Below are 26777 nucleotides of genomic sequence, written 5' to 3'. Positions count from 1 at the left end.
ATTTATTCTTTAATATAATCCAAAATCAATGCAGTTCAGTTACCCCTAGTTTTCAGCCACATCTGCAAGATTCTAGCTGATGTGTAAGTTTAATCATCTGTTCTTCGTTATTCACACTGTCGATATTTTAGATAACATCCAAGGTCAGCAGTTGTGACAGAGGGACAACTAAACAAGCTGGAATTCGCCAGAAACTAACAGAATACAATTCCGCAAACAAGGGGAACTGTGAAATGACTGGCTGGAACAAAACCACATTCAGATGAATCTGGTAAATATACTGAAAACGATGCTGATACTGTGACAGCTTTTTGGTTCTATCTGTAACACAAACGGCTGAAACACTTTATTTGGATAGTCCACTTTAGGTCGCCAGTCCATCGCAGGGCAGACAGACAGACACATTCACTCACACACTCGCACCTAGGGGCAATGTAACATGTCCAATTGGCCTGACTGCATGTCTTTGGATTGTGGGAGGAAACCGGAGAACCTGGAGGAAACACACAAACTCCACACAGAGAGGACGCCCGGCCGGGGAATCGAACCCAGGCCCTCCTTGCTGTGAGGCGACAGCGCTACCCACCGATTCAGTATATTTTTAATAATAATTCTATATCATACCAAAATAATCAAAACAAACAATCACGGTGAGAATTCATGGAATCGCTTCCTAAAGAACTGCAATAGAAACGAATCAATGTGAGTGTCAGCCTGAGTTCAAAAAGGTGAAAAGCACACAAAAACCGCACTCATACGCACTTGCTGCTGTTGCCATCCGAGCTGCTGGAGGTAGAGGTGATGGTGGCCATGGCGGATTCCTCCTGGTTCCACGCACTCTGCTTGCTTTTACCGTAAAAAGATTTGGGGGCGGACGTGGAGAGCTGGGCAGAGCCTGAAGTAGGCGTGGCCGTGGAGGCTCTGAATGCTCTGGGCTTATCAGTCACAGCAGGGGACTTGTAGCCCTGCGGGGTGTAGCACGCTCTACGCACGTACATGCAGACACACAGAAATATACATATATATTTGCCAGCTGGTCGCAGGAATCAAAGCATAATCCTCAAATCTTAAATAATCTCAGCAGGCTAAAGCACAGCCTGCACTACTGCTTCACATCATCACATAAATCAGAGCTACAAACTAAATAAACAGTGACTGTAAATGCGGTCCTTATGCAATACATCCTCTGTGCAATGCTTATTTATTTATTTTAAGTACAGCTATACTCATTCATTTCATCACGTCCTAATCCACAGCACAGTTTATCTGTTTATCCACTCATTCATTCACTCATCCAAGCTCACCGGCTCTCTCTTCTTGAAGTCATGCTCCTGCGCTGTTGCTTACAGCGTGTGTGGTCAGTATAAAGAGCGTGAGTCCAGTGCAGGCTGATGCCTTTTTGCAGACTGATGACCTGAGCCTAAGTCTTGTCTGAAACACTACCAATCCTTTAATCCTTGACAGTGGGGCCTGAAACCACCCCTCATCTGTCTGTATGAGGGGGGATTCTACTACGTCTGTGCACTGAACACTGAAACACATCATGTAGTGTAGTAGACTTTAGTGGATTACATCATTACTGCGACTGAGAGCTGATTGGTTGGCATTACTGTGACTGAGAGCTGATTGGTTGGCATTACTGTGACTGAGAGCTGATTGGTTGGCATTACTGCGACTGAGAGCTGATTGGTTGGCATTACTGCGACTGAGAGCTGATTGGTTGGTGTTACTGCGACTGAGAGCTGACTGGTTAGCGTTACTGCGACTGAGAGCTGACTATATAACAGCAGTGTATGAAAATTCAATGCTGTTTCATGTATAGAAAATTTGCATTTTAAATTAAGAATTTCCAAACTAAGATTTTGCACCAAAGCTCTAAGGGAGCCCATCATTTAGGCCTATCTCAGGAGCGCCCTCTAGTGTCTTACAAACCCAGGAGAGATTATTGAGTGGCAGTTCTGCTCACTGCACATTCTCTGGTAAGATCCCTATAAAATGAAGCACAGTTTTTCTCTCGTTCTTTCTTTTCTCACCTGGGTTTGAAGTTTTCTGCGCTGGCTGACCCGGGTGGGGGAAATGTGCGTGTGCGGTAGCTCTTGCTCTGATTGGCTGATGCGGGTATGACAGGTGATGACTCTCTCCGACGCCCCTCTCCCGTGGACCGGGCTGGGGCGGTGAGCTCTTGCAGGCCGCTGTAGGTGGCCGAGCCATGGAGGCTCTTATGGGGCGTCCCGGCAAGGCTGCGGCTCAGCATACCCGCTTTAGTGCTGGGGCTGGGCGTGTAGAGCGTGGAGCCATCGATTCCACTGTCGCTAGAGCCCCCCTTACCCATGGGGTCTGGGTCAGGGTCACAGGGGTCGCTCAGCACTCCAGAGACCCCAGCACCAACTCCGTCAAACCAGCGCTCATCACTGTGGCTACTGGAGGCGTTACTGGACAGAGTGTTACTGCTGGAGTGACTAGAGTACTGCGCCTCACCCTGAGAGAGAGTGCAAGAGAGAGAGAGAGAGAGAGAGAGAGAGAGAGAGAGAGAGAGGGAGAGAGAGAGAGAAAGAGAGAGGGAGAGCAGGAGAGAGATCATTTAAAAACAAAGTTTAGTCTTTTGGCTCTTATCTATAGTGTGAATTATTTTTCTGAACCCAAATAAAGGAATTAATTGAAGGCAATTAATTAATTAATTAAAATTCTGTTAAACGGTTATTAAATTAACAGTCAGGCTAAACTTTAAGTGAATATCGCCTCCATCTTTTTTCTCTAAAGATCTTTCCTTCCATTATTTGTTTTTCTTCATTTATCCATGCCATCATTTCATTCTTTTCTTTCTTCTTTCTCCTTCTCTTCTGTTCATTTTTCCCTGTCTTCATTCCAGCTTTCTTTTTATTCCTTTCTTCCTTCTTATTTTATTACAACTGTATTTTGTGACTATTTGCTCAGAAAATAGTTTGATTTCATTTAGTTAATGAAATAATAATTATTCTAAACTGTTCCATTTATTCTAAATGATCATAAACTACGTAATAACTCACTTAGTTTATGAATTATTATTTCATGATAACATTTTTTTGCCTTGTAAGGACGGTTATTTGCTTTACAAATTTTAAATTAAATTAATTACTACTACATATTTAAAAGGTTTTTACTTTTTAAAATGTTGTTAATTGATTTGTTTGATAATGCGGTCATTGTTCCTTGATACTTTGACACTGTTAAGGTAATTTAACAGATGCTGCTATACAATTTTTTTTCAGTCTCCTGATGGAGGATTAGACTGGCTCCAGTTCAGATTGTAAACTTGTAAAGTGGCTCAGACTTGGGTGGAGAGTGTGCCTGGACTGTATGTGAGCTTGGTTTGACACTCCAAGCCTGGATTGAAGCTCTAGTCCTGAATGACTTACAGAAACAGTAGATGACCAAGTGATAAAGATGACCAAGTGATAAAAATGACCAAGTGATACAGACAAAAATCTAAAACAAACACTTAAGTGCAGCGTTACTGTAAGAGCACCAGCAGAGCCCCCTCTGTACACTCACACTTACAGGGGAAACAGAATCAGTGCATTTAGGTGTTAAATGTTCTTAATGAACAGATGGTGTTTTCAAACAGGCGGTGGCCGTATGGTAAAGGGGTTGACCTCTGACCTTTGAGTGTCGGTTTGGAGAGTCCTTCCCCTGACTGTCCTGACGGGTCTGACGCCTCTGAGCTGCGCCCACTGACACACTCCGAGACGAGGCTGGGACGTGCCACAAGGGCTCTGTATGACACGCACATTAAAAATTAAAGCTCTATTTGTGCAGAGACACAAAAACACAAACAGCAAGGACAGCTTAAAGGGAAATGTCAGAGGTTTGGTGTGAAATGCTCTGTTCTAGAGAAACTCAGAGTCAGAATTGTTCGCAGTGGGGGTGATAGGAACCAGACGTCTGAAGTGTTTAATGCTAAACAAAGTTAATATATGAAATGGTTACAAACACATTGCCTGAAGCCTGAGACACATTGTTTAATAATAGTTTTGAGACAATAACTTATTTTTGTACACGTATTTGTAAACTTAATCATGGTGGACAAGTACATGCAGGCATTGCAATGCAAAATAGTCCTTAAAGAAAACTTTTACCACTGTTTTACCATCATTGACTTTATTAAAAAACATAGTTTAGATGTGTAGGTTCACAGGTAGTTTTGGACAGTAAATAAAATGGCTACATTTGTGTGTAGACACAACCCCTGGTTCCTGTCACCACCACCGTATATATATATATATATAAATAAAAGAGTGAGCAAGATTCTCTGGAACAGTACGCGTTAAATTACCACTTAGAATGACTTTGTTCCCATCTCAATGACTGACTTATGCAGAAAATCTGTCACTACAGCCAACTTATACACATATATGCATTCATGCTCTGTCAAAAGTGTGGTCTCATAAAGCATTGTATAGTATTTCTCTACAGATAAATACAGGCTTAAACAACTTTTCAGTTTACTAGAATAATGAGGTCTTTCAGTGATATGAAAATATCAATACATTTGGATTATGTTATAATGTTATATCTTTATTTAGTGTAAATAATAATAATGATAATAATAATCTAAAGCTGATGTGTATGTTATGGGCAAATAGAAGACTGCTATACTGTCAGCTAACCAGCAGAGGGCAGAACTAACCCAGTTAAGTAAAGCTGAGAATCACTGCTAATTCTGTTGTTTTGCTGCATTTGATGTGCACATACATACATACACATCTATCTAGCTGCTGTTGGAAACAAAACCTTGTATCTCCATCTTTTTTGTTTTTCAGTTTTTGACAATGCCTGTTGGCCTTTACATTGTAAGTAAGCTTCCCAAATGAACAGACCAAAACAAATGGCCCACACCGATCTGGAAAAAAATTCTGCTCGCATTGACACATTAAAAGTAACGGATGTTTTTTGCTTCTTATGTAAAGTTAATACTTGGTTAACCACCTCTCTGCCTTAATAATAGCATCAATCCTGTCAGGTGAAGACAGTCTCCTGAGTTTTTGTCAATTTTATCCACTTTTTTTGTATTTTAGCATTCCGCCTGCTGTTCCAAACAGAGAACTGGGATTGAGATCTGGTGATTTTACAGGACAGTCAAACTGTCCCAGAGTTCCATCATGTCTACTGAACCCTACAGGTGTCATCTTGGAATGTGGGAATGCCAGTGTTGTGTTCTGATCAGAGAGTGGTTTAAAAAGGACCAGATCTCAGGAGACAGGACTGATCCTGTCATTAAGGCTAAATTACTAAAGCAACTGCCAAGAATTAGAAAAGATTTTATTGTCTGGGGAGCTTATAAATAGCATGCATATGGATCTTATTATATATATATATATATATATATATATCTGAGGAGGTGTGATAATAATGTATATTATGTGTACCGGTTTTGCTGCGCTCCATAGTGCTATCCTGACTGGTGAAACCAGATGATGAATCTCCGCTGGAGACATCCAGAGTTAGATGAGCTTCATAAGGCTGGAGAGAGCGAGGAGTTGAACCAAATCTATAAACACACGCACACGCACACACATTATACAAAGTTAAAATAGCAAAAAACCTAAGGTGGGATTCACATTGTTTTTTCTGAAGGCTGAAAAACATGAGGTGCACTGCACTGCCCTTTCTGCTTTGAAGGTTTCTGAATGTTGCCTCTGGCTATGTTTCTTTCTGTTGCTAGGCAACAACAGCATCATAACTGTCAATCAGCTGTGCAATAAGTAATTAGAATACATATTTTTTTCAGATAAACTTCAAATCTATTCTTTCATTCCAAAATGTAATGTACATAAATGAAAAATACATTTTTGACCATTTTCATACATTTTAAATATATTTTCCATATGGGGTGATTGCTGGCAGTCACTTTGATATGTACATGCAGAAAGCTCTGGCACTTGCTCTTTTAGAAAGTGATCTATTATTAACCAGCAAGTGTGGCGTTGCTAGGAAAACAGCACTGAAGGCTTGCCACACCTTTGATCTAATTGGTCAATGCAGAAAAAAACCCTTGTGATGTAAGCTACTAGACTACCGCAAGCTGAATTTCACAGCTCACAGCTGCTTCGTTCTAGAACTGCACTGGGTGCATAAAATATGGAGGCGTCCAGCCCACAAAATCTGCACAAAATGTGTCTCTTGTTGAAACAACTGGAATTAAGAGATAGGGATGTAAATTTTGAGCCTCTGTAAGAGTTAATGAATGGACATCAGTTTAGGTGCAAGAAAGAAAACAGCAAGAAAAAAAGGACTTTGGCCAATATAAGATAGAGCTACAGGCTCATCACTCTTTAATATGATAACACTGGTGTTGCACAAAAATTTTGCAGCATGCAGGAAAGTTTTATTATTAATAAACAGCCAAGGGACATCGGTAGGTCGTTTTGGATTATTAAGGCAGGCTGCTTCTAAAGATGAGCTAATGAGCTAACAGAGCTAACCAGTGTCATGCTGGGTGTTGATGGGGACTCTTCTCTTACACAAGGTACTTTTCTTCTCAGTGGACGATGTGCTAACATGTTATCTGACATAGAAATATCTTTCCATTGATTCTAGACATCAGCTACAGTAGTAACCGCACTGCATCTGCCCTCTCAATCATGTCCACGTAATGGCATGTCTCCACCAATGTGCTCAGGTTCAGGCCCTGGAGTAGCAAATTATAAATAGTGGTTGATGAAGTACACAAATCATGTACTTGAGTTAAAGTAGAGGGAAAATATTACACCAGTAAAAGTATTAGTTCCTCCCTTTAGACCTCCACTTGAGTAAAAGTACTAAAGGATTTACCTTCAAATGTACTTAAGTATCGAAAGTAAAAGTACTGAAAGAGTAATTATGGCTCTGATGTCCTGTTATCATTTCAGGTGAAAATCCTCCAGTGTCTCTCTTGGTAAACCAGTCTTTTAATAGAACGTCATTAATTAGTGACGCTGACGTCTATTAAAATGATCATAAGCACAAAAGACTGAAGGTAAACAGTTTCCATCAGGGAGAACCGAGTGGCTCTGAAATCATTTTTACACACAAGCAAAGTTTCAGTTTCAGATTTATTTACAACTTAGTTCCAAGTTTAAGTTGAATAAAAACTGGCTTTAAACTCAGGATCACAAATGAGCTCCTTTACTATGTTGATCTGTAGGTCTCTGTTCATAAACATAAACCAGCCCAAACTAATTTACTATAAAATGAAATGGTGTTTGTATAAATTCAGAAAAAAGCCGCGTCAGTCACGACTGCATATGTGGACATATTTCTATATTGTGCTCTATTTGCACAAAGTTAGGTTAGTTCATCATTTATGTTGAACTGACTCTCCCAAAATTTTACGCTGCTGCGCTGATGTTGAACCGTGTGCTGCACTGGGTCGGTATGACCAACAGGTCAAAACAAGTTCAAAACAAATTGGCTGCTGTGCCCTGATTGGTGCTCTTGCTTTGCGCTTCTTTCATTTTGACATGTTATGATTTTATACACACATCCAAAAGGAACGACAGATTTCTCAAAATGTAGTGGAGGAAAAAGTCAGATATTAGACTTTGAAATGTAGTGGCGTGAAAGTAAAAAGTCACCCAAAAATGGAAAAACTTCAGTACAGATACAGAAAAACTACTCAGTACAGAAACTAATTACATTTACTTAGTTACTGTCCACCACTGATCATAACACAATACATACAAATACGGACAAAACCATCATGCGTCACTGAACTGTTGGTCTGTTTTTTCATTTCTTCTCGTCCTATGAAAGGTGAAAGATGTCCGAAAAGTGATTTCAGTGTTTGAACACCGGCACCTTGAATGGTTAACTGAGTATGCGAGGGCACAAGTATACATGCACACTGTGATACAGACCACAAAGACGCAATGTCAACACACACTGAGAAACATCTAATTCATTTTAAACAGCACTGAAGAGCTATTGATTTAATGACCTCTCATGACTTTTCTCTAAAATGAGTGGACAAACGTTCCTTGATAAACATCAAGTCTTTGTTGTTTACATAAACTTGAGAAGAAGCGTTTACTGTTTACCTCAAAGTGAGTGTGTGCTGGATTACCACAATCCATACTCAGCAAATCCAGATGTTTGCAAATAAACAAAAGAAATGGAGAGAATGTGTCCACTTCTCACTCTGAACTAGAGAGGTTAGGCCCCAGTAAACAGCTCTCTTTCTAAATCCTCTCCACAGCCTCTGCAGCATGACTTTCTAGTCAATTCACTGCTGTTACAGCAATCAGGCCTAACATTATGACCAACTCCTTGTTTCTACACTCATTGTCCATTTTATCAGCTCCACTTACTATATAGATGCACTCTGTAGTTCTACAGTTACAGACTGTAGTCCATCTGTTTCTCTCATACTGTGTTAGCCCCCTTTTTCCCTGTTCTTCCATGGTCAGGACCCCCATGGACCCTCACAGAGCAGGTACTATTTGGGTGGTGGATCATTCTCAGCACTGCAGTAACAATGACAGGTTGGTGATGTGCTGGTGCGAGTGGATCAGACAGGAGTTTTTAAGCACTGTGTCCACTCACTGTCCACTCCTACCTTGTCAGTCCACCTTGTAGGTGTAAAGTCAGAGGCGATAGCTCATCTGTGTTGGTCATCCTCTAGTCCTTCATCAGTGGTCACAGGACGATGTCGGCTGGATATTTTTGGTTGGTGGACTATTGTGTTTAAAAACTCCAGCAGCACTGTGTCTGATCCACTCTTACCAGCACAACACACACGAACACACCACCACGTCAGTGTTACTGCAGTGCTGAGAATGATCCACCAAATAGTACCTGCTCTGTGAGGGTCCATGGGGTCCTGACCACTGAAGAACAGGGTAAAAAGGGGGCTAAACAAAGTATCAGAGAAACAGATGGACTACAGTCTGTAACTGTAGAACTACAAAGCGCACCTATACAGTAAGTGGAGCTGATCAAATGGACAATGGTGTACCTGCAGGATGCAGATATGCAGGCAATCTAACATGCTAACTTAGCATCAGCATCCATCACTTAGCAGCAAAACTAGAACAAAGAGAGAGAGAGTAGAGTGTTTTTATTCCAGCAGACGGTAAGAGCGCTCATCTGAAATGTGGGTCACAGATACACTCAGCTGAATTGTTCTCCCACTAAGCTCCTTTCGTAATTTCTATAAATATTTGAACACTGTAAGTTTGCCATGGGGAAACCATTTCACACATAGCTCTCCTAATTGCATGGAAGAAACAAAGACATGCTAATCAACGCCCCACTTTCATTAACAACACAAAAACAAACAATGCAAAAGGAAAAACTCCCTTTCCCCAAAAAGAAAAAAAAAAACAAAAACAAACAATACATATAGAAAAGAAACATTCTTTCACTAAGACCTGAGAAGAAGGTTGTAAGGTTGAAAGGAAATGTGAAAGCACGAATCTGTGTCTACGTCAGGCTCTGTTTCTTACTGAAAAGATTTAAACATTAGGGCAGTGTGAAATGTGCATTATCAGGACATCCGCAGGAATTAGGTAAATCGATTTAGTGTATTTCAGGTCATTTGAATGGCTTTAATGCTTTCATGAACTTTGCATGTCCACACAGAACATTATATAGCAGTGTTTTGTAGCCTGAGTCATCACTATGCTAATGTTTATTTCTGTCAGTGTTAGCGCGTAATGGTGTACATTCACTCCCTACACAGGGTAAATACTACTTAAACATGGCACTTGAAACTTGTAACATATATCCAAGTGACATATTCTTTACTTTGCATGTTGCAGTTTACAGTGAATTCTTTGGAAAAACCCTAATTGAAATTATTGCACTAGCCTGTTCAGCCTAAACCACAAAACCGGTTTCTTTACATACACTTTAACCTCACATACATGCAATTTTTAGCAGCAAAAAAAGCATCAAATTTTACTTTATATATACACAATTTGTACCACAAATATGCATATATATATATATGCCTTTAGTGAGATCCTGCTGGTGTGGGTTTCCTCTGTTTCAATGACGAGTGCAACTTGGTAATAAGGGATATAAATAAAATCCATTACACAAACAAGCACTCACAAACAAAACAGCAGAGTAGACTGTATCCTCTTTTCCTTTTGTCTCCTGTTTGTCATCAAGAACATGTTTCTCCGGTTAAACAGAACGAGCCACAAATAATGCACTCAAAAAACCCCACACAAACACAGATATGCAACAGACTCGACCAATCAGAAGAGAGCAGGTTTGTTCATACATGCCTCAACCTCCTAAATGCCTATGAGCGCACACGCGTGGGTACACAACGGGGCTGCGAGGCTGAGGGATTAATCAGCACTGTGTGTGTCTCAACATGCCTCACACACTCATCACGCCCACACCACAGTCTTTAGCTTCATGACCACGTTTCATTATTACACCTTAAACTACATCCATCAGCCCAACAAACTGATTCTAATGGTGACGGAACTAATCAATGTGTAGTAACTGTCTGTGCTAAAGAATCAATACTCTGATTCATTGAGCGCACTCAATAATTCGATCATAACCCGATTTCTGCAGTTATCTGATATCCAATGGTCATGTAAACAACACATTCTGATTTTTTAGATTTCTCAGTGCATGTAAACTCCTACTCTGATTTCTTTCAGATTTCTTCTGTACAGACTGACTGCTGTACCGGAAATAGCAAGCAGTGTTGCTGCAAGATGGCAGCAAATCACTTTGAGCAATGCTGAAATCACCCATATGCTTGAAGAAATAAGGGATTTAAATATTCTTAATCTTCCAGATGATGTTCATAATTTTAGTTAAAGTGATTTGAAATTTTACGTTATGTTTACATCACGTTTTCTTCTTTGAGTTTAGGGGTTGGTTTCAAAGAAGAAATGTAATTACTGTTTGACTCATGCAGAGCTGGAGTTTCCCCATTACCTATTACTCATGTGCATGTAAACGTGTTGATCTGATCACTGCCTAGATCTGATTTTCTGCAGTTATCGGATTGTTAAGTTCATGTAAACAAATTTACATTTACACATAGAGGCGAATGACATGCTCCGAACCGGAAAAAACAACACTGAAGATGAGAACAAAAATGTAATGCATTATTCAATTAAAAATATGACAGCGCGTCCTCAAGATGGAAAAAAGTGATGCAAACAAATGACACAACCTTCTATACCAGTACTGTACTTTGCTTTTTGTTGCTTTTCTTAATAGAATCAAGTACAAAATAGTGGGTTTAGTGGGCCATGACGACTGTACAGGATGACCGCCTATGAAGATGTATGAAGAGTAAACTTACCTATCTGGAGAGGGTTTGTAGCGGATGAAAGGTCCACTCAGGCCTGGAACACCGAGTGCTGGACTGAGGGCAGAACCAGGGCTGGAGAAACTAGCTGAAGGGTTCCGGTATGGCCCTCTGTCACCTCCTACGGGGGACACGCTATAGTGATTCTCAGGATAACTCACAGGCCTGAGGGAAGAGAGAGAAATATGGACACACAGTAAGGCGGAGAATACTTCATTATAGAGAGTAAGCAAAAGTAAACATAGTGTAGAGCAGGTTTAGGCTGAATGCAATCACATGAGCATTAGCACAGCTTACTTAACCACTAAAATGGCCAGGATCCATTACACTCTACACACTTCTATAATCTTGAATAACTAGGCTATCAAGAATAACTCAACCAGTTTGTATTGTAGTCCATGCAGTTACTGAATAATAAGCCTTAGTATGTAATAAGCCTGGGATTTTAAGGGGTTAAAATATAACAGCAAACAGATGAAGAATCATGGGCAACAGAATTTGGAGGCTACCTATATAAAGACTTCACAACACACACAGAAGCACTGAATAAGGTAATTAAAAAGAAAAAGTATTTATAAACAGTTTGTCAGAATTTGCTTTTGAATATATTCAATGCACTGTATGCGTTTTGACATCCTTGTTTATGGTATAAAGCGCTACTGAAACATTTTTCTAAAGGTTCATTACATCAGATTAGTATAGCAGTGGACAACACTGTGATTCTTAGACTGTCTGCTGACCTTTTATTGGTAATATGCTGTTGCTCTCTGTATGGGATGGGCACCATGGCCTTGTGTGTGCGACTGGGGGCCGGTGGGGGTCCCACGGGGGTCCAGCGCTGTGCAGATGGGGCGGAGTGTGTAGGTGGGCTGTCCCAGCGCCAGGCTGGAGCACGACTGGAGCGGTAACCGGCCGCCATCGGCTCCGCATCGCCCTTCTGCTCCACTGTCTTCATCTCAAACTCCTCCGTACAGCCCCTGAGCCCAAGACAAGACAGGTAAAGGTCAAATCTGTCATACAGCAAACAAATTCAGACAGTCAGTGGCGTAAAGCTGTAAGAATAAGAAGAAACAAACAATAAGAATAAAAAGAAAAATATAATATAGATAATAGATAATTCTATCAAATTGAATTTTGGATTTAACGGCTAAAATCCCTTTGCCTATAGAGACCCTATATATTAATTATGTTTATTTTCACTAATACATAATCAATCGGCACAATTTTAGTATGACTAGCAAACACAGCTTTGAACAGTTGCACACAAAAAAGCCATAATATTTTTTCTTTGAAAAGACAAAAAAGTTAATTAATTGCAGAAAATGTGTGTTTCGGAAGTGACAATTCTTCATGTTCCAGAGTGATTTTCAGAGTTCAGGACACATTTACTTCAAAACAATGGGATCTAACTGCTCACCACGTGGCCAAGAGGGACAGAGATGCACTCTCACTTCCTGCTCTAAAATGCAGGGGTGTGGCTAAAATAAGGCTCTGCCTATGGACCAAACATATTGGGACAGCATAAATCTAGATATTTCCACTTCACGCTGTCCTGGGCTGGAGGTCAGGGAATCACCCTTGTGATCGGAAGGTCACCAGTTCAATATCTGAGCTTACAGACTAAAGTGCCCATGAGCAAGGCACCTAACCCCCAACTGCTCCCCACGCACTGCGGATAGGGCTGCCCACTGCTCTCAGCAAGTGTGCTCACTGCCCCCTAGTGAGAGTGTGTGTGTGTGTGTGTGTGTAATCATTGGTGTATATGTGGCGTTTCACAGATGGGTTAAATGCGGAGGTGAAATTTCCCCCATTGTGAGACTAATAAGGGTCACTTAATATAATCTAATTTAAAAGAAATTAAAAAGACCTAAAAAATGAAAACACTGAGGAAAAATACAAAAACAGTTTTAAGTATTATTTGTTCAAGTGTAAATTTAGGGGTTAAAGTATGGGACATTAGAAAGCAGCCTAAAATGATGGCTTTGTATATAGCTAGCTTACAATCTCAATTAATGCCTTGGGTTTAAATAGGTTATAACACTACCCTTGTAAATATGTTTGGGTGGGTATAAAATAGTGAAGTCTAATAGCAGGCGTACTTTTAAGAGCACAGGAGTGTGCCTGCTTATTTGCATCTTTATTTGCATTTTGAAAAATGACGTTATAACAGGATCCAGTGAAAAAACTCATTGGGCTAAATGTGTCAGCTTTAGAGAACTTTGGTTCACCACAGGACACAAACAAACAAACAAAAACAAAACAAAACAAAACAAAAACATTTATTTCCATAATAGACCTGAAGCTCATCATGTGATGGGGTGGACCTAGATAGCAGATGGGATTAGGCCATGACTAAATTAGGGGGGGTAAAACAAGGAAAAACAAAACTATTAAATATTATGAATAAAAATAAAACTAGAAAAAATATAAAACAGCATTTTCTCACCCCTATAAAACTCTTCAGTCACCTCACAAACACACACAAGAGAATGCAACTGTGCACAAAATACAGAATTTCTAAAATATGTCACATGGCTAATGGATACATATTAACATGCTCTCCAACACCAACAAGCTGCTTGTAGAAATTTGCATAAGGAGTTTTGGAGCAACAGAAAGGACAAATCCTGCTTGTTTCGCATCTCTTAGCCATAAATGAATGCCGGATGAAACGTGGCCTACCCCTAAATTCAAAGCCAAACCCGACAGCTTTCACAGCTCTAACAGACAGAGGACAGAAAACTGAATCCCCAGCGCAGCATCTGAGCACCAGAGTGACACTGCTGTAATTTGGGAATGAGCTGTGTAAATGAAGAGTGTGGATTAGTCCCAAATCCCTGAAGAGCACTACACTAAAGTCCCTTTTACCATCATCCGCTTTCCAAGGCCAGGCCAGCCAGACTTCCTGTGGATCTCATTCTGATGAGTGGGAGAAATACAAGTCCTTTTCTCTCTCTCTGCATAATCAGCACAAGGAGCCTGTCAGAGTCTCACTGCCCTCTGCAGCTTAACTTCCTCCAGAAACCCAATACGTGGACCCATACAGGACAGCATAAGACTTACAGTGATATTTCAGCTTCCCCCTCGCGCCAAATGTAGTCGATCAGCCAAGGCATGCTTGATGTCTGAAGTTTCCTTCTTTAGTTTTGCATTGCAGCTACAAGGCTAATGTGGCTAATAAGTCATGGAAGATCACAGCCTGATGATTAGCACTATGAAAACTGCCTGCCTGAATCATCACATAGTCGCTTCAGTTTTTGAGAATTTAATAAACTTGTTGTTTATTATGATGTGTGGCATACTGTTACCTACAAAAATGGATGTACATATCTCCTAGGTTAATCAAAGTCTTGAAGCCTCATAGTTCACCAACCAAAAATATACAGCCAACAGCGTCCTGTGACTACTGATGAAGGACTAGAGGATGACCAACACAAACTGTGCAGCAGATGAGCTATCATCTCTGACTTTACATCTACAAGGTGGACTGACAAGGTAGGAGTGTCTAATAGAGTGGACAGTGAGTGGACACAGTGTTTAAAAACTCCAGCAGCACTGCTGTGTCTGATCCACTTGTACCAGCACAACACACCACGACCACGTCAGTGTCACTGCAGTGCTGAGAATGATCCACCACCCAAATAGTACCTGCTCTGTGAGGGTCCATGGGGGTCCTAACCACTGAAGAACAGGGTAAAAGGGGGTAACAAAATATCACAGAAACAGATGGACTACAGTCTGTATCTGTAGAACTACAAAGTGCACCTATATAGTAAGTGGAGTTGATAAAATGGACAAAGTTATGCCTGATCGGCATACACACACATACACACACATTAGTGAAATGATTAGTCCACAGTGAAAGCCCCACTTCGCTCTGGGACAGAGGGACGCTTCACTCTCTCAGTGGGACACTCTGTGGGTTACACAGTTAAACAGAGCCTGACCACAGGTCAATACTCCAACCGCTCTTCCAGACGCCATCGACCGAGTCTTCACCCACCGATTAGAGACAGAGGGGCATCTATATTTCATCAGCACTCAGCTCTACTACACCCTGCTGCTAATTACCCTCTGTCCCACAAGGAGAAGGAGAGGGAGAAGACAGGAGAAGAAAAGAGAGCTAAGAAGGGAGAGAAAGAGTAGAGAGGAAAGGAGAGGGGAAGAGAAACAGAAGAGGGTGAAGGAGAAAAAGATGTGAGGAGAAAAAGGAAAGAGAAAGAGGAGAGGAGAGAAGGTAAAAGGAAAAGAGAAGACAAAAAACAAAGGAGAAGAAATTCATCATCACTGCACAGCATAGTTTAGCAAAAACAGCACAGTGTAAATAGAGTGCAGACAGTACACCGTTTAGGAGGACGAGCGGTAGGACAGAGCTAATGATATACATTATATAATGATACATGCACTACTGCTCAGTCAGCTGCCAAATCTGACTGTAGGGAAATGTATATGAATATGGTTTCAGATCATTTGGAGGACACTTGGAAGCTGTAAATAAAAATGAAGAAATGCAAAGAATGAACAGTAGAGCTGTAGAGGAGGAAAAAAAATGAATGAGAAATCGGTATATCATCAAGAAAGATGTTATAATAAAAAGAGGTATTCAAAACTTTTAATAATGACAATAATAGTATTATAATATTAATGTGGAACGGTAATACTCATATTTTGAAACCTTAAGGTGAATAACTTGAAAGAATGTAGATAGTTATCGTATGTAATTTTTCATTTTATAATGTAACATTTTTGAAAAAGTGAACTTCTAAAACCCCTTTTGGTGAATGGATTGTAATATTTAACAACAGTCCACACTGTATAACCTCTGACTGCATATGAAATAGTATTGATACAGTAAATGATTCCAAACATCTGAGTAGTTTATATATAGTACAAAACACTGAATATATATTACTGAAGTGCAATCAATTGATATGTACAGTATTAATAATTGAATGGATTATAGTATGAAGAGAAAGAGAAGAAAAAGCGAAAAGACACTCAGACACAAGAGGAGAGGACAAGATACAAAAAGAGAAGAGAAGAGAAAGAGAAGAAAAAGAGAAAAGACACTCAGATACAAGAGGAGAGGACAAGATACAAAAAGAGAAGAGAAGAGAAAGAGAAGAAAAAGAGAAAGAAAGAAAGAGACTCAGACAAGAGGAGAGGACAAGATATGAGAAGAGAAGAGAAAGAGAAGAAAAAGAGACTCAGACACAAGAGGAGAGGACAAGATACAAAAAGAGAAGAGAAAGAAGAAAAAGAGAAAGAAAGACATTCAGACACAAGAGGAAAGGACAAGATACAAAAAAAACAGAAAGAGAAGAAAAAGAGAAAGAAAGACACTCAGTCACAAGAGGAGAGGACAAGATACGAGAAGAGAAGAGAAAGAAGGAAAAGGGAAAGAAAAGAAAGGCTCAGACACAAGAGGAGAGAACAAGATACAAAAAGAGAAGAGAAAGAGAAGAAAAAGAGAAAGAAAAGAAAGACACTCAGACACAAGAGGAGAGGACAAGATACAAAAAGAGAAGAGAAAGAGAAGAAAAAGAGAAAGAAAAGAAAGACACTCAGACACAAGAGGAGAGGACAAGATACAAAAAGAGAAGAGAAAGAGAAGAAAAAGAGAAAGAAAAGAAAGACACTCAGACACAAGAGGAGAGGACAAGATACAAAAAGAGAAGTTTTACCCTCAAACCAGTCCAGATTACTATAAGTAGACAACTGTAATATAATAGTTACCTTTAACCTCTTTCTGTTCTCATAAAAACAGAGATATTGAATAAGACATCTTCAGACACCTTCTGGTAACATCCAATCTGGACTGCTGAGTTATTTTTACATGAAATAACACAATTACTATTCCAAACTGCTGAATGGTAGTGAACATACAGTCCGTTATATCTGCACTGTTATCTCTTTCTGCTGATCCCTCTGATACAGCATCGGTAAACAGAACGCAGACGGAACAGAGAAGTACAGCATTTCGGCTGTACAGCACAGTGTCAGTACACACTGCAATATTCTTACTCATCCACAAAGTTTCATAACAGAGTCCAAACCATGTTATGAAATTTAAAAGCAACACTGCAGTCGGACAGAGAGAAGAAAAAAGAGAGAAAAATCCCTCAGCGTTCAGAACAACACAGTGAAACGCACTAAAGCCACAGATGGAGCCCAGCCAGCACACAGACCAGATATACGCCCCTGCATTTAACTCTACATTTAAACAGTGCTGCTAGAAGGACACAGTCGCCCTCCACCGAGTGTCCGTCCAGCCATCCATCCATCCAGAGCTCTTCTTCTCGTTTAACCACTCCAAATGTCTCTCCCTCCGTCATACTAACCTCCCTGTATAGTGCAGGCTGTATCAGATCTCCACAGCTGGGCCATCAGAGCCATCATCCAAACAGCTGGACTCTCTCTCCCTCTCGCTCGCTTACCAGCTTCTGTTGCTTCTCACTGACACACACATTCTGTCTCTGTCTCTCTCTCGCTTGTTCTCTCTCCAACTCCACTAGCATAATACACAGAGAGATGGAGGCTTGGAGGGAGGGATGTTAAAGGAGAGGGGTGGGGCTTATTAAACACCCGCCCACTTTCCTTTCACACACGCAGGAGGTGTTAAGACACGCTTCAATATCCGCACAGACACCAGCGCTTCCGTGCACAGACACCAAAACAACACTTTGGGACTGCGCTGTTAATTCAGCACCTTGTTTATTCATTCATTCATTCATTCATTCCTTCATTTATTTATCGTTTCTCTTACGCCAGATTCTGAGCTTTAATCTCACGCAATCTGCTTCCCTGGCACTCTTCAACAGAGAGAGAGAGAGAGAGAGAGAGAGAGAGAGAGAGAGCGCGAGACAGTGAGAGAGAGAGGGAGAGGGAGGGAGAGAGAGCGCGAGACAGCGAGAGAGAGAGGGAGAGGGAGGGAGAGAGAGCGCGAGCGAGAGAGAGAGCGAGCGAGCGAGCGAGAGAGACAGACAGAGAGAGAGAGCGAGCGAGAGAACGAGCGAGAGAGAGAGGGAGAGGGAGGGAGAGAGCGCGAGCGAGAGAGGGAGAGAGAGCGAGAGAGGGAGAGAGAGAGAGACAGAAAGCGCGAGCGAGAGAGACAGAGAGCGAGAGAGACAGACAGAGAGAGAGCGAGCGAGAGAGGGAGAGAGAGAGAGAGCGATAGGGAGAGAGAGAGAGGGAGAGAGAGCGAGCGAGAGAGAGCGAGCGAGCGAGAGACAGAGGGAGAGAGAGAGAGAGAGAGCGAGAGACAGAGAGAGAGAGAGAGAGAGAGAATAAGTGTACATGAGAACAACGCAAAATCAACACAAACAGGAGCGAGAGAAAGGTTTCTGAGTGAGTGAGAGTGAGAGATCGAGAGAGAAAAACTAAGAGCAAGAGAGGAAAAGACCGAATGAAAAAAACAACTAGAAACTGAATAAGATAAAAGAAAGGAGGCTGAAAGAAAGAAAAAATGTGGAGAGGGAAAGAGAGGGGTGAAGAGAAAGAGGGAGATGAGAAAGATAGAAGAAGAGAGAAAAAGTGAGTGAGAGATTGAGACAAAAACAGAGATAGAGAGAAAAAGGAAAGAGCGAATGAGAGAAAAAGATTTGAGGGAAAAACATTGACAGCGAGACAGAGGACAAGTGAGAGGTTGAGAGAACAACAGAAGGAGTCTGAAAGAGAAAACAAGAGAAAACCAGAGTGTGAGTGAAAGAGTGAGTAAGGGAGAGAGACAGAAGGTGAGAGAGAAAAAGGAAGGATTAAGAGAGGAAAACAGCGAAAAAAAAGAGAAAAAGAAAAAAGCAAGAGAAAGTACAGAGAGAGAGCGAGGGAGGCAGAGAAAGGAGGGAGAGGAAAAGAGAAAGTGTGAGGAGGGAGAGGAAAAGAGAAAGTGTGAGGAGGGAGAGGAAAAGAAAGTGTGAAGAGGGAGAGGAAGAGAGGTGGTGAAGTGAAAGGGAGATGGGAGAGAGAGAGAGAGAGAGAGAGGGAGAGCATGAGGGAGAAAAACACTAGTGAAACAGCACTGAAAGTGATGATCTACAGGAGATGGAGGGATGGAGGGATGGAAACCGTGATGAAGGAATCTTCTCATTAAGATGCTGTGCTGCTCTGAGGGGGCGGGGCTTTCTCATCATAGCCTTATTGTGAGCGCATGTGTGTTTAAGAGGAGACAGGAAGCAGCTCAGCTCAGTGTAATTAAACTGCCACACTAAACCCTGTTCGGCTCCTAGAGAGAGAATCAGACCCACTGCAGAGTAATTAGGGGGTTTAGAGCCCCTTTAGCACAGCAGAGACATGATTACACGCCTTAAATAACCTCACTCACACACACACACACACACACACACACACACACACACACACACACACACACACACACACACACACACACACACTCTCTGTATCTAAACATTCACCTAGTGTGTGTGCGAGTATGTGAGTGAGAGATGGTTGGTACTGAGTAATTCACAGATCAGAGTTACTAGATACTGAATATTTCACAGAAGATATGATATTGATTATGAATTTGATAATTCATATCAGTTATGAAATAATTCAAAGTTGATACTGAATAATTTACAACAGCTGTTGAATAATTCATAGCAGACATTAAATAATCAGTTACTGAGTAATTCACAGCAGTTACTGAATAATTATAGTAGATAATTAATATCAGTTACAGAGTAATTCACAGCAGTTACTGAATAATTATAGTAGATAATTAATATCAGTTACAGAGTAATTCACAGCAGTTACTGAATAATTATAGTAGATAATTAATATCAGTTACAGAGTAATTCACAGCAGTTACTGAATAATTCATAGTAGATATTAAATAATTAATATCAGTTACTGAGTAATTCACAGCAGTTACTGAATAATTCATAGTAGATATTAAATAATTAATATGAGTTACTAAGTAATTCATGGCAGTTACTGAATAATTTATAGTAGATATTAAATAATCAGTTATTGAGTAATTCACAGCAGTTACTGAATAATTCACAGTAGATATTAAATAATTCATATTAGTTACTGAATAATTAGTTACTCAAAAAAATGTGTTACTCAAAAATATCATAGTAAAAAAATCGTAGTAGATACTGAACAATCCAATGCAGATATTGAATATTTCACAGTATTAATTGAAATATTTATATAAGTTTTGTAAATTATTCATAGCAGATACTGAACAAATCATAGTAGGATTATTCTTAGCAGTTATTGAACAATTTATAGTAGTTGCTGAATAATTTATAGCATTTACTACTAATTCACAGTTCATAGCAACCACTAAATACTGGATATCAAACAATTTATAGTAGATACTGAATAACTTATAGTAGATACTGTATAATCAAAAGTAGTACTGAATGCTTCACACTCTTAAAAAGGTGGTGTGTCAAGGGTTCTTTAGTTAAGAAAATGGTTCTATATAGAATAACGAACACCCAAAGAACCCTTTGCACGATTAAAGGGTTCTCTGCATCATGAAATGGTTCTTCAGAATGATGGAGAATGTGCTGTAGATGTAGAACCTTTTGGAAAAGCACCAAAAAGGGTTCTATTGTTATGATGTCAAGCTTGTAACAATAAAAGAACCCTTTTGGGTGCTATATAGAACCCTTTTCAAAAAGGTTCACGCACACTTCCCATCAATCCAAAGAACCATTTCATGATTTAGAGAACCCTTTAATCGTGCAAAGGGTTCTTTGGGTGTTCGTTATTCTATATAGAACCATTTTCTTTACTAAATCTTGACACACGATAATGTAGTTCGATAATGAATAGTTAATATTAGATACTTAATAATTCACTGTTGTTACTGAAAGTGACTTCAGTTATTAGTAACTAATTTTCGTAAATGAGTAATTCAATTAAAATCTTAATAACTGAATTAAAAGCCTGCAGGTTAAGAGGTTTTAAGAGAAAAGTTAAGAGCACTAAGACATTGGCCAGGTAGCAAAAAGTGTGGTAGAGATTTGGCGCAATCCTAACGCAGCATTTCACACGATAACAAGAATCTCTGCACCTCTAACAGTTTCATCCCTCTCTCCTCTCCTCTTTTCACACTTTCTCTCTCACTCCCACTCGCCGGACCCCTGAGAGCTGAAGCGTCTGCCTCCTGTCTCAAAATCTGGTGTGTTTGTGTTAGCTAAACAGACAGGGCAGAGTCTGAGACAGACGAAGAAAATCATTTAACTCTCCGTCACGTGTGATTATACTGACCGCACTGCTGATGTAAGAATTAAACCAAAAGCTGAAGGCCCACCAGAACAGAGTTTTCCTCTTTGCCCCAGTGTAGCTGATCTCCCAGGACACGTTCTGCATGTTTCTTTACTTTGTTTACTGGAGCTACGAGGCTAGCAGAGCTAACAAGTAACTGAAGATTACACCCCACTGATTAACATCGGACAAGCTGCAGGCTTAAATCATCACACATTAGCCTTAACAGAGTCGAGCTGTTAACTAATCTCAAACAGACTTGCTTATGTGCTTTAGAACTTTATGCATAATTAAATGGCTAAGATTTCAAATCTTTCAGTTTGATGTGAAACGCTCCGTTCTAGAGAAACTCTGAAATGTTCACAGTGGTGGTGACAGGAACCAGATGTCTGAAGCCTTTCATGCATTTCGCAACTTCACAGAAAACTGTTCCATGAAATGGTTGTAAACATGCCTGATGCCTGAAGACAGTGTTTACCTGCACTCAATAATCAGATCATAATCAGATTTCTGCAGTTATCTGATTATCCAAATGGTCATGTAAACACCCAACTCTGATCTAGAATTCTGATAAAGAGGAATCTGATAAAGATGCCGGATTTCAGCGCAATAATCAGATTTCTCAGCGCATGTGAACTCTTACTCTGATTTCTTTTGGATTTGGACAGCGGTGTCGGAAATAAGCACCAACACACTACATGCTTGATGAAATGAATTTATTTAATCTTTATTTACAATTTGAACCATCTTCATATTTTTAGGTTGTATTTTTTATTTTTTTTTCCTGAAGATTAATTTTAACATTGAAGTTTTACATTAGGTTTTTCGTCACGTCTTCTTCTGTGAATTTATTAGCCAGTTTCAATTGGGACCTGGAGTTTCCCCATTATCTGATTGCTCATGTAAACATGTTGATTGGCTTATGAACAAAATCTGATTTTCCTGAGTTTGGAGCCAATTTTGGCATATTTAATCCAAAAATTGTAGGAAGGCACAGGCAGGGCATTACAAGGCAAAAGAGCACCCCCCCACCCCACCCCCTCCCAACAAAAAATGTGTCTGCGTTGTAGATGTCACCACCACTGTAAAGAAAATCTGAGATTGTTTCTCGATGATCCATCAATACACATGAACACACTCAATGACTTTATTTAGATCTCAACTACTGAATTATGTAAACATTCTGAGGGTAAAAAACCAGTGGAATTCCCCTTTTAGGATAATGAGCAAATTCAAGTATCAAGTCACCTGCTGCTACTGTTTTTTTTAGCTAGACTGTACACTTTTGTTCATGTCTAAAGAAAACAGCATGTGACACAGCATGTTACACTGAAAGGAAAGCAAATTCTGTGTTTTTGTCAGCTGAAGTGCTGCTAGTGGCTTCATTTCAATTCAAGAGAGGCTTTGTTGCTTGGCCTAGTGAGTTAACGGACATGCTAACATTAGTATGAACTGAAGCCGGATTCCTATTCGTATTCACCAGCTTGTTCAAATTTTCCCGTTCCACCTTAAATGCAGCAGTTACGTCCAGACATATACAAAGCTAAAGTCAGCTTCCTGTTCAAATTTTCCCGTTCCACCTTAAATGGCGCAGCAACTACATTCTGGTGAATATGAAGCTGAAGTCTTTTGCATCTTTCCCATGAGTATGCATCTTTCCCATGACTGTGGACACGCAAAGTTCTGCTTATTTCATCCCAGCTTTGAAACCTAATTGCATATACTTTCTTTTTGATCATTCAAATTTGCTGGGTGGTTAGTAACATTTTTCTGTGGCATGACAAACTCAGAATACATATTTATTACTTATTACACAGACTTTAAGCTACATTTGCCTTGTAGCTTCAGTGCAAAGCTAAAGAACTAAGAGAACTATACACGACACACACCTTGGTTGATTGACTACATTTTTTATTTTTAATTTGGCTGAACTACTGCTTTAAAAGTCACACTGATGGAAACTTTCAGAAACTTTCAGTTGACCAGCCTAATTCTAGTTAAGAACATAAGTTGCCAGCCCCTCAGTTTAAACAAAAAAACAGGTTCTTTCTTCAACAATATACTCCGTGGTCCATGCAGGCAGCATGAGAGTTAAAAATTATTCTATTAAAATAAATTTAGGAACAGGGAAATTTCACCTCTGCATTTAACCCATCTGTGCAGTGAAACACCACATACACTCTAGTGAACACACGCACACTAGGGGGCAGTGAGCACACTGAGTGGTGGGCAGCCCTATCCACAGCACCCAGGGAGCAGTGGGGGGTTAGGTGTCTTGCTCAAGGACACCTCGATCATGTACTGTCTGTTCAGGGGCTCGAACCGGCGGCCCTAACCTCCAGCCCACGACTGCCCAAGCACAAGGGTTATTTCGTGCCGTGGTGCCCTAATAAAAAGGTCAGTTGTGAGGCAGTCATAGGTGTGAGTATACCGTGGATTTTACAACAAGCTTTGAACGCAGCTCAGCCAATCGGATTTTAGGACCAGAACTATCCGTTTTATAAACAGAAATACTTCACTCAATCACCTTTTATTGCTACTCTGACAAAACAAATCACTAAGTGTTTCCATAGCGACGTGAACTCCATTCTGAATGTGTGTGCACACTTGCTCAGAAACTATCGCAGTGCATCCAACAATGGCACAAGAAAAAAAAAGAATTTTGCTGAACTACTGCTTCAAAATTCACATTGATGGAAACGTTCAGCAACGAGAGCATTTTCTCTCGGATAAATAAACGCACAAACAGACCTCTACTGTCAGCTCAGAAAATCTCTGACCCTGAGGAGGAATCAGCAACAGAAGCAGTCAGCTCTGCCAAGAACACCTGAATTGATCTGTACCAAAACGTGAACACATCTCAGAGGAGAGAGCAAAGCAAAGAGAAGCGATATCAACTGCCTCGTCAGAGTTAAATTCTGCTGCTACTGAGATAAATTTAAACAAAATTTGCTGCTTTGTGCATGTCGTTCTTAATGAGTTTAATGACCTCGGGATTAGATGTCAAACAGCCTTAAAGGGCCCATACTCTTTGACTCTCTTGTATTTTTTCCTGTGAGATGGTGTCGTTTTATATACTTCAAAGACATAATTCATCATCCAACCTCTTGTTATGCCTTAGAATTCAACAGGCTGGTTTTTGTTACTGTGCCTTTAAAACCAATATAATTAATGTAAATGACCTTTGCTCTGACTGGTGCCCCATTTGGTGGGGGTGAATGGTATGTCATGAAAATATTCCGTGATGTGGGAAATTAAACTCTACAAGCTTAATACAAAGTGGCTATTTCTGCAGTTTAGTCAACTTTTCATTGTTATTAACATGATTTTTGATGTTTCACTGCATGCACATGATATAGCCATATGGTCAAATGAAGTTTTGTTGGAAAAAAAAAAAAACAAACAATAAAAACATGCCAACACTTTTGCACAGGCTAGATATTATGCCCCCCATTTTGCATTATTCATTTTTATTATTAATAACAATTGACAAACAAATATTCCACAAAGAAATGTAGTTCCTTTAGAGTGTGGTATTGTTGCCAAGCAACCATGGACCACTGAATGAGGAGAACGTTTGGTCACCCATCGCTGTATACTGCGGTCATTTCATGAATTCTTGAACTTTTTGTCATATAGAGATAAACATACGATAACTCAGCACTGTTTACTGCAAAAACTTTTACTTTATAAGTCATTTTGGTCCAAATTACCACCGCAAGTCTTATTAAGCACCAATCCGGCTGTGCTCTCTTTTTGCACTCAGGCTGTATCTCAAATGGCTCCATGCTCCCTACATAGTGCACCACACAGGACTTTAAATACGGGATACTGCAGCCCAACAGAGCAAAATACAGCTAAGAAAGAGTCATTTTAGTCTCAGACACATCCACACTCGATACACGATGCACTATTTGACTGTAGAGGCTGGAATTTCTAAACTTTCACAGCTAGCACACTATTTAGGGAGTATGGAGCCGTTTGGGACTCAGCCTGGGTTTGACGCTAATTCTGTCTGAAACACAGAAATTTGAAGCCTGTAAGACATTCAATTGCTTTTTTCTTTAGACTTTTATACTGCTGTTTTACAGTTAATCATACCGTAAGCACTTTACTTCAAGCCTTTGATATTAATGATGGACTTGTTTAGGATGTTAGCTAGCTGACCAGCCTAATTCTAGTTAAGAACATAAGCTGCCAGCCCCTCAGTTTAAACAAAAAAAGTGGTTACTTCATCAATACACTCAGTGGTCCATGTGAACAGCTTTAGAGTGAAAGATTACTCCATTAACAGCACAAGGGTTTTTTGTGCCGTGGTGCAGTGATACAGAGTTCAGCTGTTGTGAGGCGGTCATAGGTGTGCGTGTTTCGTGGATATTACAACAGCCTCGAACGCAGCTCAGATTTCAGGACCAGAAATCTGTTTTATACACAGGAATATACTTCACACCCAGTCGCCTTTTATTGCTACTCTGACAAAACAAATCAATAATATGTGTCTCCATAGCAACGCCAACTCCACTTTGAATATGTGCGCACACACTTGCACAGAAACTATTGCAGCGCACCCAACAATGGCACATGAAAGAAAAGACAGCATGGAGCTTCTTTTACACAGTGATAGGAAACACAGAACGCAGAGAGAGTGTTAATTTACTGACCAATGTGGACGTGCACGCTCACCGACTACTCTGGAGGCAGAAAGAGTTAAAGGGGACAAACCCTCTGAATTGACTGCAGATAAGACGTTAGTTTGAGAGGGTTAACTACTCAGCACATGTTCAGAGCAAACTGGCTGTGCGTGTTTAGATCTTGCTTTGGCATCAGAGCCCACAGAGGAAGCACTTCTCCGTCTGAGGATTACAGGACTGGTGCAATAGGCAGATTTGTGTGTTTACAGTGCAGAGACCCTGGATGGATTTTAAATGTACAAAACCATGCTGGTATACACGACAGAAGCCAATCAGCGCCGCCTACTACAAATACATACAGACATGGGAAAGAGAAAAAGGCACAAACCAATACAATTTTGTGTTACTGATAGAGCAAAACCAAGTATACACAATTTAAAGGAATAAATAATTTAAAAATCAGAGTTACACCATTTCCCTCATTCCCTCAATGTAGTTCATGTTTACGGATGCAGTGATTTGGGAATTGCGGGCTGACACCACTATCTGATATTTTGAATGTGCATATCTGCCAATGCCAATACATAAACATTTATAAAGTGAAGAAATCGGCTCTAACTGGA

The 26777-nt window shown here is 40.3% G+C and overlaps 1 protein-coding gene across 2 annotated transcripts in view; it reads right to left on the bottom strand.

The window, feature by feature from the left end:
- The window catches only part of sipa1l3 (signal-induced proliferation-associated 1 like 3), a 159905-nt gene that overhangs the window by 10867 nt on the left and 122261 nt on the right, over positions 1–26777 (bottom strand). For both annotated transcript variants that reach the window (XM_017708042.2, XM_017708044.2), the window contains exons 11-16: positions 12043–12279; positions 11297–11467; positions 5406–5527; positions 3640–3752; positions 2034–2479; positions 763–984 (exon numbers count right to left, since the gene is read on the bottom strand). In XM_017708042.2, the coding sequence (XP_017563531.1) occupies positions 763–984; positions 2034–2479; positions 3640–3752; positions 5406–5527; positions 11297–11467; positions 12043–12279 (1311 nt within the window). The remainder of the gene's footprint in view (positions 1–762; positions 985–2033; positions 2480–3639; positions 3753–5405; positions 5528–11296; positions 11468–12042; positions 12280–26777) is intronic.

This window comes from Pygocentrus nattereri, chromosome 7, assembly GCF_015220715.1.
Source record: "Pygocentrus nattereri isolate fPygNat1 chromosome 7, fPygNat1.pri, whole genome shotgun sequence".
Classification (NCBI taxonomy): Eukaryota; Metazoa; Chordata; class Actinopteri; order Characiformes; family Serrasalmidae; genus Pygocentrus; species Pygocentrus nattereri.
The sequence above is the reverse complement of the archived record's forward strand: the minus strand, read 5'-3'. Positions and strand labels throughout refer to the sequence as shown.